The 19,651-nt window shown below is 48.0% G+C and overlaps 1 protein-coding gene across 1 annotated transcript in view; it reads right to left on the bottom strand.

Moving 5' to 3' along the window:
• NHERF1 (NHERF family PDZ scaffold protein 1) overlaps positions 1-16,185 on the bottom strand; it is a 36,072-nt gene extending 19,887 nt beyond the window's left edge. Inside the window, exons 1-2 of the mRNA XM_077458928.1 lie at positions 15,871-16,185; positions 7,595-7,633 (exon numbers count right to left, since the gene is read on the bottom strand). Of these exons, the coding sequence (XP_077315054.1) occupies positions 7,595-7,633; positions 15,871-16,152 (321 nt within the window). The 5' untranslated portion in view covers positions 16,153-16,185. The remainder of the gene's footprint in view (positions 1-7,594; positions 7,634-15,870) is intronic.
• Positions 16,186-19,651: the final 3,466 nt, after the last annotated feature.

Genomic DNA, 19,651 nt, shown 5'->3' with positions numbered 1-19,651 from the left:
GGCTTCTTACTTTTGCTGCCAACAGTGAACCCAGCAGCAAAAAGAAGCATAGTAAACAGTTTACTATACCTGGAATAATAATATTTCATCGCTTGTGCTAGGTGAAGAACCACACTGCTATGCACTTCATATTTAAGCCGGCCACATATCTACAGCAAAGTCTCAAAAATGCCAATATACGTCACTGTTTATCAGGTCACTATGCCACCGCCTAACAAAAAATAGTTTCCAAAGCTTCTAATGGGAAAACCATCAAGACCTCTAAATAGAACACATTTTCCAAGCACTTCATTGCTTTTTTTATCGTGAAACTACAGAAACCTTTTTTGTTGAGCCTGCCCTGCCAAATGATTATTGGGGCTCAGGGTAGGTCTGTGCCCTCCCCTACCAAGGTGCCATCTTGTTGCATGCATAAAAACCCTATTGTGCGGTCTCTTGGCCTAGGGATTTTTTTTTGTGGGGTGGGAAAAAGCCACCCCCCCCAGCTCCGCTTAAGACACTGTCCACTGGTTGCTAGAGCCACCTGGCCTCTAGCAACATGGACACAACTCCCCGGCCCTGCCCATAATGCAAAGCATTGGAGGATTTAACTTCCTCCTCCACGCCTAGTGCTCGCGGGGCCCAAAGCAGCTGCCAAGTTGAGTCTCGCCAGTCTGGTAGCAGTGGGGTATAGGGCAGCGGAGTTAAATTCACCAATCCACTGCCAACAGCAACTGCTTCTTCACACGGCGGGTGTCCCTGGAGGCTGGCTTGAACTGAGAGCCCAGGAGTGAGAAGACCTTCACCCTGACCTTAGCAGGCACAGTATCCATAAGGCTTCCCAGGGCCTGCACCCCTTTTCCAACCTCCTCTCTACTCCCAGCTGTGACATCAGGGAGACAGGCCCAGAGGAGGATGGGTGGGAGGCATGGGTACCACACACCTACCGACAGGGAGACATAGGAGGGACTGCAGGCAGGGCTAGGGGGTCCCCCCCCCCATGAGATCTCAGGGGTTCATTTTGGGACTTTTAGTCCTTCAATTTGAGGGAGTCACATCCATTAAACAAGTAGGGGGTGGGTCACCCAACATTTTTCTGCCTAGGGCAGCACAAAATCAAATTACACCACAGTGTATAAAAATATATACAGTGCCATGAAAAAGTTTTCATACCCCTTGACATTTTTCAAACTTAAAAAATTTAAAAAAATGTAAATGTATTTTTTATTGGGATTTTAGTTTAGACCAACACAAAGTGGCACATAATTGTGAAGCAAAAGGAAAATGCTTTTCAATTTTTTTTTACAAATGTAAAAAGTGTGGGGGGGGGCCCCCCCATTTATATTCAGCCCCTTTACTCTGATACCCCTAACTAAAATCTAGTGGAAACAATTGCCTTCAGAAGTCCCCTCATTAGTAAATAGAGTCCACCTGTGTGCAATTCAATCTCAGTACAAATACAGCTGTTCTGTGAAGCCCTTAGGTTTGTTGGATAACAAACAGCATCATGAAGGACAAGGAACAGACAGGTCAGGGATAAAAGTGGAAGTTTAAAGCAGGGTTAGGTTATTAAATTCCAAGCTTTGAACATCTCACAGAGCGCTGTTCAATCCATCGGAAAATGGAAAAAAGAAAAAAGTGGCTATAGCACAATGGCAAACCTACCAAGACATGGCTGTCCACCTAAACCGACAGGCCGGGCAAGGAGAGCATTCAGAGAAGCAGCCACAGCTCAGGTGGAAGAATCTGTCCACAGGACAACTATTAGTCGTGCTCTCCACAAATCTGGCCTTTAAGAGTGGCAAGAAGACATTGTTGAAAGAAAACCATAAGTCCCATTTGCGAGAAGCCATGTGAAAGAAGGTGCTCTGGTCAGAGGAGATCAAAATTGAATTTTGGCATAAAAGCAAAACTGTAGCAGAAAACACTGTACATCACCTTGAACAAACCCATCTGTGAAACATGGTGGTGGCAGTATCATGTGGTGGGGATGGTTTTCTTCAGCAGGGGCAGGGAAGCTGGTCAGAGTTGATGGGAAGATGAATGGAGCCAAATACTGGGCAATCTTATAAGAAAGCCTGTTGGAGTCTGCAAATCGCTTAAGACTGGGGCGGAGGTTCACCTTCCAGCAGGACAACGACTCTAAACATACAGCCAGACCTACAATGGAATGTTTTAGATCAAAGCATATCCATGTGTTAGAATGACCCAGTCAAAGTCCAGACCTAAAGCCAATTGAGAATCTGTGGCAAGACTTGAAAAATTGCTGTTCACAGACGCTCTCCATCCAATCTGGCAGAACTTGAGCTATTTTGAAAAGAAGAATGAGCAAAAATGTCCCTCTAGATGTGCAAAGCAAAAAAACACTTTTAAAAATAAAAAAGACTTGCTCATGGCCAGATTTTGTCTTTAACTATTAACAAAGTCTGGTCAGTACAAACAGGAAGATGGAGGAAGGGGGGGGGGGGAAGGGGGGGTTAAAGTTTATTAGCCATTTGGCAGCAACAAGGAGGAAGCGGACAGGTTGACAGGAGGGTAGAGCGTGTTAAGCAAAAAACAAAAAAAAAAAAAAAACTTAATACAAAGACCGCTCATTTACAATGAATATCTAATAGAACATCAGATTTGACAATATGCAAACTTGGTACTCATGGCACTTTGCACAGAGATCATGCTCTTTGCATACATAGTCCCTCTTCTCAGTTTACATCTGTGGGGTTTGTTTAGGACTCCAAAGAAAAATTCTGATAGGTGGCTGTATTTTAAAAAAAATTTTACCCAATAAAAAGTCCGACACACACACACACACGTTCCTTAGTGCAAAATATTGTACTTATATATCGCCGTAAATTTACATATACATTCATATCGGTCCCTACCCTCAAGGTCCCCAACTCACATTCATATAGTAGGGTCAATTTAGACAGAAGCCAGTTAACCTACCTGCACGTCTTCGGAGTGTGGGAGGAAACCCACGCAGGCACAGGGAGAACATGCAAACTCCAGGCAGGTAGTGCAACTGTAAGTTGAACAGTGGTTCAGAAGGCTGAAGGTTTCTTCACACACATTCCATGTATGAAGATAGGGAAGAAAATAAATAAATACACCCCCTGTGTGCAGCAGGCGCCCCCCTCCACCGGTACATCTGCTCAACTAGAAGCACCATGCCAAAGGCTCTTTGGGGGGGGGGGGGGGGGGGGTGTTTATTAGGATAGTGAAGGGTTAAAACCCATTAGGCGTTTACTGTGGTCTGCCCCTGCTGAGGAGATTGGCCCTTTGTCCTGGTGACCACATGGACAAAAAGTAACAGGGAATCCCAGAATGTTACAGTTGCCACTGAAACAAGGTGAAGGAAGATCTTCTAAAGGGGAGGACCATCAGGGGATCTCCCCTGACTTTACTATAAGGCTACTTTTGCACTGACGCTTTTCAGGCACTGGCGCTTTACCGTAATTTTAGCAGAGCTATTCGGCAGTTTTAACCCCCACTAGCGGCCGAAAAGGTTAAAACCGCCTCTTTGTAGCTCTGCCCCATCGTTTTCAATGGGAAGGGGTGCTTTAGGAGCGGTAAATACACCACTCCTACTCCAAAGATGTGCCTTGCAGGACTTTGACCATCCTGCAAGCGCACCGCTCCAGTGTGAAAGCCCTCGGGGAGGGGGGGTTCATATTGGAGAGAATGGAGCGGCTCTTTCAGGGCATTTTGCAGGCGCTATTTTTAGCACTTTAGCGCCTGCAGAGTGAAATTGGCCTTAAACATGAGGGCCCCCCCCCATTTTAATCAAACTTTCAGCTTTAGGCCTCATACACTGCTGCTGCTAAAATGACGTTTAGGAGCAGTTGGGCATTTTTTTTCCCCAACTGCCCTTGAACCCGCCTCTGTGGTATCTTAGTAAATGTACACCGGGTCAATTACAGTTGTTTCTAGGCAGTTGAGTTTAGATGCATTTTTTTGGAAAGCAAACAAAAAAATAATTAGTTCAGACACGTTTCAAGCGCCAAACAACTTGTGTTTAGCCGCATTTCGTTTACAGGAGTTTTCAAAATGGGCAAAAATGAAACCAAAAAAAAACAAAAAACAAAACACACGTTTTCTTCTAAACGCAAATGTGGCAAAACGCCACTAAACACGACATGTAAACACCGAAAAACAAATGTTTTTAACGTGGGTTACTATCTGTCAAGTTACCGTATATACTCGAGTATAAGCCGAGATTTTCAGCCTCTTTTTTGAGGCTGAAAGTGCCCCCCTCGGCTTATACTCGAGTCATTGCTGTCTGCCTGCTCGATCAGCGTGTCGAGCAGACAGACAGCGGACATTCTAAAATTCAAAAGCAGTCACTGTTCCGCCTATCACGGACATCCGCTCATCCTCGTACTACGGACGAGGATGAGACGATGTCCGTGATAGGCAGAACACAGGCTGCTGGGAAATTCAGTGTTCCGCCTATCACAGGCGAAGGCGGAGGCGCGGCTTTTGAATTTTAGAATGGCCGCCGAGGCGCCGACGAAGAGCGGCGATCCTGGCAAGGCACGGGACGGAGGCAAGGCAAGGCAAGGCAAGGCACGGCACGGGACGGGACGGAGGCAAGGCACGACACGGGACGGAGGCAAGGCACGGCGCGGGACGGAGGCAAGGAGGCAAGGCACGGCACGGGACGGAGGCAAGGCACGGCGCGGGACGGAGGCAAGGAGGCAAGGCACGGCACGGGACGGAGGCAAGGCACGGGACGGAGGCTCGGGACACAGGTAGGCTGGACACACACACACAGGGATGGATGGATGGAGACACACACACACAGGGATGGATGGATGGAGACACACACACACAGGGATGGATGGATGGAGACACACACACACAGGGATGGATGGATGGAGACACACACACACAGGGATGGATGGATGGATGGACACACACACACAGGGATGGATGGATGGACACACACACACAGGGATGGATGGATGGACACACACACACAGGGATGGATGGATGGATGGACACACACACACAGGGATGGATGGATGGATGGACACACACACACAGGGATGGATGGATGGATGGACACACACACACAGGGATGGATGGATGGACACACACACACACACACACAGGGATGGATGGATGGACACACACACACACACACACAGGGATGGATGGACACACACACACACACACAGGGATGGATGGATGGACACACACACACACACACACAGGGATGGATGGATGGACACACACACACACACACACAGGGATGGATGGATGGACACACACACACACAGGGATGGATGGATGGATGGACACACACACACACAGGGATGGACGGACACACAGGGATGGACGGACACACAGGGATGGACGGACACACAGGGATGGACGGACACACAGGGATGGACGGACACACAGGGATGGACGGACACACACACAGGGATGGACAGGCATGTCTCACCCTCGGCTTATACACGAGTCAATAAGTTTGCCAGTTTTTTGGGGGTAAATTGGGGGCCTCGGCTTATATTCGGGTCGGCCTATACTCGAGTATATACGGTAAATCGTTCACGGGAGGTTGTAAGAAACGTCCTGTGTACATTAAGCCTTAAAACTGGTCGCCAAGCCACCTCTATAAAACGCTCCCATCACGTCTAATATAATAATTTCCCCCTGTGCCTGCGTTATACAAATATGCTTATCTGTACCGATAACACAGCATCTTCCTGCACTCAGGTGCCTCCTCTCTCCGGAGAACAGTTCCAGTGATTAGGGCCGAGCACTGCTGCTGACGTCAGCTGGAGAGGAGAGAGGGCCGAGGGGGGTCACGTGATTGCAGGCAGCCAATGTGTTATCAGTACAGATAAGCATATTATACAACACATGCACAGGGGAACTTAATGATATTACAGAGGGGATGGGAGCATTTATAAATATGAAAGCAGTGGGAGCGGGCACTGACATGAGCAGGTGGGGGGTGTGGAGAGAAGAGAAAAGCACATAAAAACTGACCATGGTGTCAGGGCTCAGCAGCCATGATACACTGGTCAGTTTACAGGGGGGGTTTATAGGCAGGATCAGAAGTATTACAGGTTATACAGGGGGCCAAATGACAGCACAAGCACTGTATAACATGCTTTAAGGGAACAGGATCTGGGTTTTTTGAAGGGGGGTGGGGGGGGGGGGGTTAAATGCTTTAAGCAGCTTCCCAAGCACATTTCACCTACACATTAATACCAGCTGGTAAAATAATTAACTTTTAGCACTGTTAAAAGTCCATAATCCACTTCAGCAAGCAAATGATTTTAGATTATACCATGGGGCAATTAGCAGCGATGTGTAAAAACCCATCTGTCAAACTCGCCCATTGAGGAAATGAGACAAACACTTGGATCGCAGTTGCACGATATTGCAATATAAAATGCATATGGGGAGGGATGCCGTACATCTGGACTCTTAGGTCCTTTTCGTTTTAGAAATCCTGTATAATGTTAGGCTCAGTTTACACCTACGCATTTTTTGCCATGATTTGAGTTTTGCTTTTTTTTTGGGCAATTTGTTGGGCAGTTTAGAAAAAGCAAAAATAATGCATGCTTTTCTGCAGCTTCTCTGCTGAAGTGTGTTGAACCAAAAAAAAAGCACTGTTTTGCATTAAAAAGAAAAGTCCCTGAACCTTTACAAATACACAGTGGCTGAAAAAAGCCTTGATGTGAATGTGTTCCATAGGAAACCATGTAAATGTACTGTAGTGCATTTCTGCAAAAAAATAAAAAAAGGATGTGAACCAGGTCTAAGACATTTAGCAAAATAGACACACACACACACACAGACACACACACACACACACACACAGACACACAGACACACACACACACACACAGACACACACACACACACACACACACACACAGACACACACACAGACACACACACAGACACACACACACAGACACACACACACAGACACACACACACACAGACACACACACAGACACACACACACAGACACACACACACAGACACACACACACAGACACACACACACAGACACACACACACAGACACACACACACAGACACACACACACAGACACACACACACAGACACACACACAGACACACACACACAGACACACACACACAGACACACACACACAGACACACACACACAGACACACACACACAGACACACACACACAGACACACACACACAGACACACACACACAGACACACACACACAGACACACACACACACTTTTCTTTTTGTACCATAAAGGGCTCATTTTAGACATATATACACACACACAATTTTTTGTTTTACACTATTATGTTACTGGCCGATTAATCTATTACGAAAATAGTAATCGAGCCCTACATTCATATATGCCTGGGACAGGTCCTCTTTAAAATTTGACATGATCTCTTCACAGCAGATGGGTCATCATTTTTAATCCCGTGACACAACTAACAGGCTGTATTGGAGTGACGGCCTTCACTTCTCATGTAATACTGTATTTACTGTTCTTGAGTCATTCTTCCATTACACCATAAAAAATAATTACGCTTCAAAAGCATAAGATACAGAGAGGTCAGGTCTACATCAACACAGCAATGACGATCGCTCACATACCTGGTCATTGGCGAATGCTGCCGGCGCTTTAACGTCGACCTGTCAAATAAGACAAAATGAGAAACCCATCAATACCGGATACCATAAAAGGTCTATTGAATTTCAGATAGCAGAACATTTCACATGACGTTGCAGAAAGCTTTCACGCAGGAAGTGTGGTCTGTTCGGTGGTAAAGTCAGAACCATTAAACATGCTTTATGGCCTAGCAAATACACATTTATTAAAACGGCGTGCAAAGCAATACAGCTGCTAACTGCAGCAGATAGGAAGCCGGCCGTTATTAAAGGAGGCAAAGTCATTAAATGCAGCTTACTAAAAAAAATAAAAAAAAATGGTTATCCACCTGGAAAGCTAAATGTCACGCACACGGCTTCCCATAGCACGAGTTTTTTTTATTTTATTTTTTTTTTTTTTTTTTTTAAGTGGCTAGTTTGTGCAAAGAAAAATAAAACCGTGCATGTGCACATTGGTCGCCTCTGATCAGGAAGAGACGGCCAGCCCCCCCTCCAATGATGTACATGCACTATATAGTACCCCAAAGCCTCCTGAGATGCATGGTATCAATATCCCAAGAGGCTACGGGTGCCTAGCAAAAATCCAGAGTACACCGAGAACAAGGAAAAAAAAAAAAAAAAGTAAAGTCCAACTGTGAGAAAAGAGGCGCCAGAGTGCAATGATAGTGGGTGGGGGTGTAGGTCTGCTTTAAATTAGTATTACACCTGCATCTTTAAAGAAAATAAACATTCCTTAGTAAACCATATGGCAAGAGTCATACCCCAACCCTTGCAATTTGTAGCTTTCAACGCTGCCGACTCCTACTCGGACTGACGCTTCCCTGAACCCCCCCAGGCTTCACTGCCACCTCCCTGAATGAATCCCCCGGGCTTCACTGCATCTCCCAGCTTCACTGCTGCCTCCCTGAACCCCCCAGGCTTCAATGCCACCTCCCTGAACCCCCCCCCAGGCTTCAATGCCTCCCAGCTTCGCTACCACCTCCCTGAACCCCCCCCAGGCTTCAATGCCTCCCAGCTTCGCTACCACCTCCCTGAACCCCCCCCAGGTTTCTCTGCCACCTCCCTGAAGCCCCCCCCCGGGCTTCACTGCCACCTCCATGAACCCTCCAAGGCTTCAATGCCTCCTTCCTGAACCCCCCCCCAGGCTTCAATGCCGCTCCCAGCTTCACTGCCGCCTCCCTGACCCCCCCCCCCCCAGATTCACTGCTGCCTCACTTAATCCCCCCCAGGCTTCAATGCCACCTCCCAGCTTCACTGCCGCCTCCCTGACCCCCCCCCCAGCTTCACTGCTTCCTCCCTGAACCCCCCCAGGCTTCAATGCCACCTCCCAGCTTCACTGCCACCTCCCTGACCCCCCCCCCCCCCAGCTTCACTGCTTCCTCCCTGAACCCCCCCAGGCTTCAATGCTGCCTCCCTGACCCCCCCCCCCCCCCCCCCCCAGCTTCACTGCTGCCTCCCGAAACCCCCAGGCTTCAGTACCGCCTCCCTGAACCCCTCCCAGGCTTCACAGAAACATTAACTAGCTGCATCATAATAAAAGTTTGCTTTTGGGTTTAAAACCATATTAACAAACAAGGCAGGGCATTGTGCCAGAACCAGCAACAGCCAATCAGACTTCAGTTCCCATATAGGTTACCCTATGGTAGTATATGAACATAATCTGTGCTCACTGCACAATACGTGCCAATGCTGGATTTGTTTTTTGTATTGATCTTGAACAGTCTTCTGCAACCCATGTCCATCCAAATGCTGGATAGCTACAAGTCCCAGCATACATCGCTTCACAGTAGACTATGACCTCTGAGCACAGAGAAAGGTCTAAGGAATAGAATTTGGCACCGTCATAATCAGACAAAGACGGTGCCAACGATTTCAACACAAAGCTGGGAAAGAAAAATCAGAAGAGGAACAGTTGACAGCAACGGTGGGAAATTTTTAGCCAAGTCTTATTTGCAAAGTTGGTGCAAGTGTGCACAGATTATCCTGTTTGTGGATAGTGGGGGGGGGGGGCTGCGAAGGCCCCTTGTACAAGAAGCAGTGCATCCTTCCCAGAGGGTGCAGCACCCAGCCCCCACTACAGGCAGGATACTGTATACAGTACTTTTGCCATAGTTGAAAAAAGAAAGGATTCATGTTAAGCAAAACTCCTAGTACTTAAATATAGTTTTTGGTCAGTCTGTTTTAATTCCCAGTATAGCAGACTGAAAGGAGATGTGGCAACGAAAGGGTTCAATTAGGTGCCCTGTATACAAATTGCCCAACAACCTGATTGGAGAAGAATAGATCAGAGGGATGAGTCCATCAGTCTGCTGCTACTCCTGAATGGTCCAGTCACATGCTAGGAGCAGGTTACACTGCATTAGAGGAAAAAAAAAACAAAAAAAAAAAAGAAGAAGTACTACAAACTGGTCGTGCTGCCTAGTAATACTAAATCTCAGTATTAGCTAAAATGACAAAAAAATAAAAAATAAGTGACCACTTCATTGCTGAAAAACCCCCACAAAAACCATCCACAACCCAACTCTCGGTGCACAAGCAGCCAATGGATAGGCCCGAGCATGGTCACATACCAAGCACATCTAGCAGTATGCAAGCGATTCCCAGCCTCGAGCCTCAAGTATCCCCAAGAGGCCAAATTTTGGGGATTATATAATATAACTTATAAATACCAAGCCATTGACATTAAATTTAAGGGACCTATGCGTTTTCAGGGCTGCTCAAGAAGCTTCAGAAAAGGGGGAGTTCCAAAACCTTGAAACGCGTAGCCACACCTACGACTGACGAAATACCACCACTACACCCATATGTCGGACGTCATCGTGCTTCCATTTTGGCAGTGCGCTCCACACTAGCTCCCTTGGAGTTCACACCCCCAGCTGCTTCCTGCAAGACTCTGCATTGCCGGGCAACACTTCCCTGGCAAACTCCGTACATGGTATACAGCCACTTCCAGGTGCTACTCTGCAATACTCTACATGGTACACCATCTCACAAAAAGTACAGCCCTCACATTTTTTTGTCAATTTTATTTTCTTTTCATGTGAAAACACTAAAGAAATGACACTTTGCTACAAATGTAAAGTAGTGAGTGTACAGCTTGTATAACAGTATAAAATTTGCTGTCCCCTCAAAATAACTCACAGCCATTAATGTCTAAACCACCGGCAACAAAAGCGAGTACACCCCTAAGTGAAAATGTCCAAATTGGGCCCAAATTAACCCATTTTCCCTCCCCAGTGTCATGTGACTTGTTAATGTTACAAGGTCTCAGGTGTGAATGGGGAGCAGGTGTGTTAAATTTGTTATTGTCCTTACTCTCATACTGGTCACTGGAAGTTCAACATGGCACCTCATGGCAAAGAACTCAGGTTCTGAAAGAAAGAATTGTTGCTCTACATAAAGATGGTCTAGGCTATAAGAAGATTGCCAAGACCCTGAAACTGAGCTGCAGCACGGTGGCCAAGACCATACAGCAGTTTAACAGGACAGGTTCCACTCAGAACAGGCCTCGCCATGGTCAACCAAAGTAGTTAAATGCACGTGCTCAGCGTCAAATATCCAGAGGTTGTCTTTGGGAAATAGACATACGAGTGTTGCCAGCATTGCTGCAGAGATTGAAGGGGTGGGGGGGGGTCAGCCCGTCAGTGCTCAGACCATACGCCGCACACTGCATCAAATCTGTCTGAATGGCTGTCGTCCCAGAAGGAATCCTCTTCTAAAGATGATGCACAGGAAAGCCCACAGTTTGCTGAAGACAAGCAGGCTAAGGACATGATTACTGGGACCATGGCCTGTAGTCTGATGAGACCAAGAAATGCACTTGGTTCAGATGGTGTGAAGCGTGTGTGGCAGCAACCAGGTGAGGAGCACACAGACAAGTGTGTCTTGCCTACAGTTAAGCATGGTGGTGGGAGTGTCATGGTCTGGGGCTGCATGAGTGCGAGTGACACTGGGGAGCTACAGTTCATTGGGGGGACCATAAATACCAACATGTACTGTGACATACTGAAGCAGAGCATGATCCCCTCCCTTCAGAGACTGGGCCACAGGGCAGTATTCCAACATAACGACCCCAAACACCGCCAAGACAACCACTGCCTTGTTAAAGAAGCTGAGGGCAAAGATGATGGATGGGCCAAGCATGTCTCCAGAACTAAACCCTATTGAGCATCTGTGGGGCATCCTCAAACGGAAGGTGGAGGAGCGCAAGGTCTCCAACATCCACCAGCTCTGTGATGTCGTCATGGAGGAGGGGAAGAGGACTCCAGTGACAACCTGTGAAGCTCTGGTGACCTCCATGCCCAAGAGTGTTAAGGCAGTGCTGGAAAATGGTGGTCACAAAATAGTGACACTTTGGGCCCAATTTGGGACATTTTCACTTAGGGGTGTACTCACTTTTGTTGCCAGCAGTTTAGACATTAATGGCTGTGTGTTGAGTTATTATGAGGGGACGGGAAATTTACACTGTTATACAAGCTATACACTCACTACTTTACATTGTAGCAAAGTGTCATTTCTTCAGTGTTGTCACATGAAGATATGAAATAGTTACAAAAATCTGAGGGGTGTACTCACTTGTGAGATACTGTATATAGTCGCTTCCAGGCACTACTCTGCAATACTCAACCACTTCCCTGGCAGACTCTGTACATGGTATATAGCCACTTCCAGATGCTACCATGCAATGCTTGACTGCTTCCCTGGCAAACTCTGCAGATGCCACAGGATTGTGTGAGGTGCCCATTTCAAGCATGCAAGTGCATACTGTTTTTTTTACACTTCTGATTTAAATAAAGTCCACACTTAGATGGTGATGCCCACACAGTTCCTCTATTCTTTTGCAAACTCAGGTATTATCCTGTAAAAGCAGCGACATCATTACTATGCTGTACATGCCTGCACAGACAGCAGGGCTGTGGGAAGGACCTAGTAGCTCCACCCACTACAGGCGGTCTGTAAAAATGACAGAAGAGGGTGGCAACACCAGTCACCCTGCACAGAAAGGGAAATAAAGTGGAGCCATGGGAGAGATCAAACAGGCTCCACCCACTATAGGAGGGGGCGGAGACAAGACCAGTCATCCTGTACAAGGAGAGAGAGCAGGGGCTGGTCTCTACTACAGGAAGTAAGGATTCACACTGGATTACTGCACAGATCTGGAAGAAATACACCCAACAAGTGGAAATATACAAGCGGAAGGTATTTAAAAACATTTGCTGCTCAGAACTCAGATTTTAGGGCTAAAGCCAAAATGTTTCTTCTGATGAAGTGGGGAGGGGGGATTCCATTCCTACGCGTGTCCATGCTGGGAAGATACACCCTTATTTACTCACTAAATTCTGCTGATAAAAGGCAGACCTGAGCGATTATCACCTGATACTCACATGGAATAGAGGTGAGAAGAGGCCACGTCAGCCGGGCGATCTAGGCTCTTGTTTTCCAATATGCAATTTTTCTAAGGAAATCTAGTATTTTCTATGACATCACTAAACTAATTTTAGAGTGATTTGTAATGTACCATCAGTGTTTGCACAGTTTTAGGTCGATGACAATTGGTCTGCGTTCAAGGTGGAACAGGAATTCAATCAAGAACTACGACTCCAGGAATAAAGAAAACCACACACCCCTTAAGGGGACACAGGTCTGTGCATTCCCAAAAGTCTACATCAGCCCCTCTCAACCTACTGAACACAGAGGAACCCATGAATTTGTTTCTCAAGGAACCCCATTTATTAGAGTCTACAGGGCACCAAATAGCATGGTGGGCAGTGACAAGAATGCCCCTCCCATTGGAAGGGGGGCAGTGGGAAGAATGTCCTTACATGGGGGGGTGGTCAGTTAGAATAATGACCCTTACATTGGAAGGGGGGGTGCAGTGGGAAGAATGTCCTTTACATGGGGGGGCAAGTGGCCATTTAGAAGAATGAACCTTACATTGGTGATCAGTGGGAAGCATGTGCTTCACATTGCTAGGAGGCACAGTGGGAAGAATGTCCTTTACGGGGGGGGGGGGGGGCAGTTAGAATGACCCTTACATAGGGGTGCTCAGTAGGAAGAAAGCCCACCACATTAGGGGTGGGTTCAGTAGGAACAGTGCCCCTTACATTGGTGATCAGTGGGAACAATGCCCCTCACATGGGGGGTAAGATAGACCGACTTACACTGGGGTAGTCAGTGGGAAGAATGCCCTCTACATTAGAGGTCAATTGCGATTATCTTGTCAATTCGAATTCACGATGCATCGCGATTACTGTTCATGTTTTTCCATCAAAAACCCATCAGTGCAGCCCATCAGTGCAGCCCATCAGTGCAGCCCATCAGTGCAGCCCATCAGTGCAGCCCATCAGTGCAGCCCCACTACGATACACACTGGCATTGGACTTTGTTACAGTGGCCACTGGGCATTTTAGATCCAAGGTCAGTATCACAGCGGGAGATCCCCTGCTCTGATCACACACACATTTAGGCATGGAGAGGACAACTGACAGGGGACCATGACGTAATTGATGCAAATCGCGATTCAGCTGTTCTCTGCTTAGATGCAGAATCGGTTAAGGCTGAATCGCGATGCAGCGATTACACAAATATTTTCAACACCCCTATGTAACATTGGTGGTCAGTGGGAAGAATGCCCTTCACAAGGTGGTGGGGGGTCCACATGGCACACTACCACTCCACATGGTGGTAGTGGGGAAGTGACCCTTACTTTGAGTTGGGGGGGGGGGGGGGTCAGTGTGAAGCAGGTCTTACATTGGGAGGGGTTAGTGGGAGGATTGCTCATTTCTGAAGGAACACCAGTTGAGAACAGCTGATCTAGAATACAAAGGATCAAAGCCGGGGATCAGATCCGGGAATCAGCTGAGAATCACAGCAGTGCCACCCAATTCCCAGAAGACAGGGCTGCCATCCAATAACATAAAACCATGTCCACTTGTCTATGGAAACACACGCTGACTTCTGCAACTCCTAAAATAGACAACACAGATCCTCAAATCTTAGTCTCACATCCCTGTTTGAAGCACCTTCACAAGACAGAAGTCCTGACATAACCAGATACTTTGTATCACTTCTGAAAACTTTGCTCGTCCCCATTCACTGCATTTATCTCCACCCCAAACTGACATGTCTAATTTTCAGTGGGCTCCTCACGTCAACAACCCATCACCCTTCTCTGGGGGACTCCAGCAGTGGGGTTCCCAACTACACCTACTGTGACGTCATAACAAGGGGGCCTCGTGTCCGGTCTGCAATCTGTCATGCAACATCTGCCATGGCAGCAAATGCTGGTTTGCCCATGCATATGCCTAAGATCAGGGATGCAGGTTCAAGCAATGGTCAGGAAAAGGGTGGACAGAACCTGGCCCACGGTGGTCAGAACCTGGCCCACGGTGGTCAGAACCTGGCCCACGGTGGTCAGAACCTGGCCCACGGTGGTCAGAACCTGGCCCACGGTGGTCAGAACCTGGCCCACGGTGGTCAGAACCTGGCCCACGGTGGACAGAACCTGGCCCACGGTGGACAGAACCTGGCCCACGGTGGACAGAACCTGGCCCACGGTGGACAGAACCTGGCCCACGGTGGACAGAACCTGGCCCACGGTGGACAGAACCTGGCCCACGGTGGACAGAACCTGGCCCACGGTGGACAGAACCTGGCCCACGGTGGACAGAACCTGGCCCACGGTGGACAGAACCTGGCCCACGGTGGACAGAACCTGGCCCACGGTGGACAGAACCTGGCCCACGGTGGACAGAACCTGGCCCACGGTGGACAGAACCTGGCCCACGGTGGACAGAACCTGGCCCACGGTGGACAGAACCTGGCCCACGGTGGACAGAACCTGGCCCACGGTGGACAGAACCTGGCCCACGGTGGACAGAACCTGGCCCACGGTGGTCAGAACCTGGCCCACGGTGGTCAGAACCTGGCCCACGGTGGACAGAACCTGGCCCACGGTGGACAGAACCTGGCCCACGGTGGACAGAACCTGGCCCACGGTGGACAGAACCTGGCCCACGGTGGACAGAACCTGGCCCACGGTGGACAGAACCTGGCCCACGGTGGACAGAACCTGGCCCACGGTGGACAGAACCTGGCCCACGGTGGACAGAACCTGGCCCACGGTGGACAGAACCTGGCCCACGGTGGTCAGAACCTGGCCCACGGTGGTCAGAACCTGGTCCACGGTGGTCAGAACCTGGCTCCCCACCTAGAACAGAAGTAGTAGTTTGGGCTGGACTCTGACCCTTGGGTTGGAATACCTGGGAAGTCTCCTCGCCCTCTTCCTCGGGTCCCTGCACCTCCAGGGTGAGCTGCTCCGTGGCCGCCCGGATCTTGCTGACCACCTGCTGGTGCCCCAGTTCTCGGACATCCTCCCCGCACACCCGGATCAGTTTGTCCCCCGCTCTGAGACCCGCTTTCTCGGCGGCCGAGCCGGGCTCCACCAGCTTGACATACTGGCCGGGCCGGTTCTTCTCGCTGTGCAGGTGGAAGCCGTAGCCCGAGGGCCCCTTCTCCAGCACACACAGGCGCTCCGGTGCCATCCCTACTAGCAAAGCGCTCGCACACAGCCGCTCAACGTCACTTATAGCGGAGGAGAGAACAGAGCGGAGACTGGCACCGCCGCCCGCCAATCAAAGGACGGCCCCGGGGGAAATGACGGGCTGCCATTGGACGGGAGAGGGCAGGAAGGAGGCGGCCATGCAAATGAGGCGAGGCGCACCCACTCTGTCCGGACTTAATCGCTGCAACAAGTGACTCACATGACCCGGAGAGAGGGGACACGTGACCCGCAGAGAAAGTTTTTTGGCAACATTGTTGCGGAGTTCTTATTGTAATCTTTTCCTTAAAGGCACAGCGCCCCCAAAATGGGCCCCAGAGAAATGTTATCACAGGGCCCTCTGGATGTTTTCAGGTCCCAATAGAGGAGTATATATGGAAGTATATGGAAGTGGCTGTGCCAACTTGGTTTTTAACCGTTTCAATACCGGGCACTTGCACCCCCTTCCTGCTCAGGCCAATTTCCAACTTTCAGCGCTGTCACACTTTGAATGACAATTGCGCGGTCATGCAACACTGTACCCAAATTACATTTTTATCACACAAATAGAGTTTGTGCCCCCCCCCAAAAAAAAAAAATTTGGAGCACCAGCCGCCACTGTCTACAATTTAAATGTTTTTACTTCTATCCCTCATGTTTTGATCACTCACGCTTCATATGCCGGTGACTATTCTAATAAGGGCAGTTGAAGCCAGCTCCCTTCAATTCCTGGAAATCCAGGCAGCCCCCTACCCAGAAATAGCAGCGAGGGTACAGGCATGACCCCGCAATGTCATACTTCTAGGTGAGAAAGTGGAAACAGAAAGAGTATTTAAAGTGGAAGTAAAGGCTAAAGGTAAAAAACTTTCAGGGTGCAACTCCCCTCAAGATTGCGGTGCAATGACGGCCGCTGATTAGCCAAAGCATGCACCTGACCTGCATGCTTTGGCCAATTACAGTGCGATCTACTGGGAGAGCCATGATTGGCCAAAGGTTAGTTAGTGGCGTGCTGGCAGTTTAGTGTATATATATATATATATATATATATATATATATATATATATATATATATATATGTATATATATACATACAGTGCATTCAGTGTAGACTATATATACAGTGCAGTCAATGCAGAGTATATAATACAATGCACCAAAGTGGTTAAGGGGAACCCTATGACAGAATTAAGAAAAAAAAAATGGCATGGCCCCCCCCACCCCCAAAATTTATACTTGGCCCTTTGGTTCTGGCTTAGATTTTAAAAGGGAACTCCACGTCAAAATAAAAAAAAAACAGCGTGGGGGTCTCGCCCTCAACATAGGGAGGGTGCCCCCAAAGGGTCACCCCAAAGCACCTTGTCCCCATGTTGATGGGGACAAGGACCTCTTCCCAACAACCCTGGCCATTAGTTGTCGGGGTCTGCAGGTGGGAGGCTTAATTTAACAAGGGGGCCCCTACCTATGTGAATGTCTATCAGGCACATTGTACCCCTCCCTACCCATTCACCAAAAAAAGTGTTGAAAAGTAAAAAACACAATAGACAGTTTTTGACAATTCCTTTATTGTGCCATCAAACGCAAAAAAAGCTCTGCCTCCATATTAGGCCTCCCGGCGACTGCTGTCTGTTGACTGTGACATATGTAATGTAAGCAAGGGCGGGGCCACCCGGTGACATAACCGAGTGACCCTGCCCCCTTCTGACGTTATGTGGGGGGGTTAGTCGGTTTCCGTCAATGGGTGGCCCCGTCCTTGTCTATATAAGTACTGTCAAACAGAAAAGACGGCAGTCGGCAGGAGCCCTCGCTCGCTCCCCCCCCATCCTGTCCTCCAGGCTGGATGCCCAAAGGGCCTGGTATGGAATAGGGAGGGCCAATTTTATCCCTTATTTTTCATCTATATTGCCGATAGCTGGCAATACATTACATCCACGAGCAAGTTTAAATTACATTTTTTCCTTTAGAAATGTCATTTTGTTTTGCCACTGTTCTACACATCAAACAGATGCGCTACTATACAGGCAGACTAAGGGGACCCCCAAGCATGATATTTAAAGGAATATTTCATTTTTATTGTTTCACTTTAAACATTATTAAAATCACTGCTCCTGAAAAAAAACTGTCTTTTTTCTTTTTGCATTGATACATATCGCCTAGGGCAGTACCTGGGTCCCCATACAATGGGTCCATCATGGTTTCTTGCACCGAGGCCCTGAAGGTTCTAGTTACGCCCCCGATCTGGTGGCAGGTGACGTGGTAAGTGACAATCTGCATCTGGTGGCAGGTGACATGGCAAGTGCCAATCAGCATCTGGTGGCAGGCAAGTGACAATCTGCAACTTGTGGCAGGGGACGTGGCAAATGACACACTCAAGGCTCCCACTGATTCTGCATTATGGTGAGTTGAACTATTTCATTTTATATTACAATGCAATAATATAAATAATGCATTTCAATCATCCTGACACCATACTAGCCATGGTGCCATGATGATCCATCTTCTTCCTAGCACTTGTCAGATTGGTCATGGCAGGAGGGGGGAGGAGTGTAGGTCACACCTCATAGCTAAGGTTATAAAGCACCTATCAACATGTAAAAAATATAATGATAGATCCTTTTCTTATTTTTTGGATTGTATAGAGAGAATGTATGTTCACTTTTAGCTGTTTGTGATATTCATTTCAATCTCTTTCAACAAACTAAATTGTGTTTTTACTGCAGTTCGCCTCTCCAAACACCCTACAATGCACTGCAATGCACAGGGCACAGTAAAAGCTGTTTTTTCTGGAGCAGGGAAGCCGGCCACTGCATCCTTAATAACAGAGGAGTTATCAGCTGTCAGTGGGCCTCCCCGCTGACAGCTGAATAAAAAAAAACATTTACCGGTGAAAAAAATAGTTAACAAAAAAAAGTTATTTTTGCTGCAGCATGTTCTATGCATGCTACAGATGCGCCACTTTTCATGCAGACTGAGGGGACCCCACAGGCACTATATTTAACCACTTGCTTACTGGGCACTTAAACCCCCCTCAGTCCCAGACCAATTTTCAGCTTTCAGCGCTGATGCACTTTGAATGACAATTGCACGGGCATACAACACTGTACCCAAATGAAATTTTTATAATTTTTTTCCCACAAATAGAGCTTTCTTTTGGTGGTATTTAGTTACAGCTCGGAGTTTTATTTTTTGCTAAACAAACAAAAAAAGATGCAAAAAAAAAAAAATCATGTTTAATAGTTTGTTATAAAATTTTGCAAACGGGTCATTTTTCTCCTTCATTGAAGTGCACTGGTGGGCACTGATGGGCTGCATTGGTGGGCACTGATAGGCTTCACTGGTGGGCACTGATAGGCATAGTTAAGGCGGCACTAATAGGCACAGATAAGGCGACACCGATGGGCACAGATAAGGCGGCACTGATGGGCAAAGATGGGCACAGATGGGTGGCACGGATGGGTGGCACGGATGGGTGGCACGGATGGGTGGCACAGATGGGCACTGATAGG

Source organism: Lithobates pipiens, unplaced genomic scaffold (assembly GCF_037356315.1).
Source record: "Lithobates pipiens isolate NorthernLeopardFrog02 unplaced genomic scaffold, aLitPip1_a1.2 Scaffold_28, whole genome shotgun sequence".
In the NCBI taxonomy this organism is placed as follows: domain Eukaryota; kingdom Metazoa; phylum Chordata; class Amphibia; order Anura; family Ranidae; genus Lithobates; species Lithobates pipiens.
The sequence above is the reverse complement of the archived record's forward strand: the minus strand, read 5'-3'. Positions and strand labels throughout refer to the sequence as shown.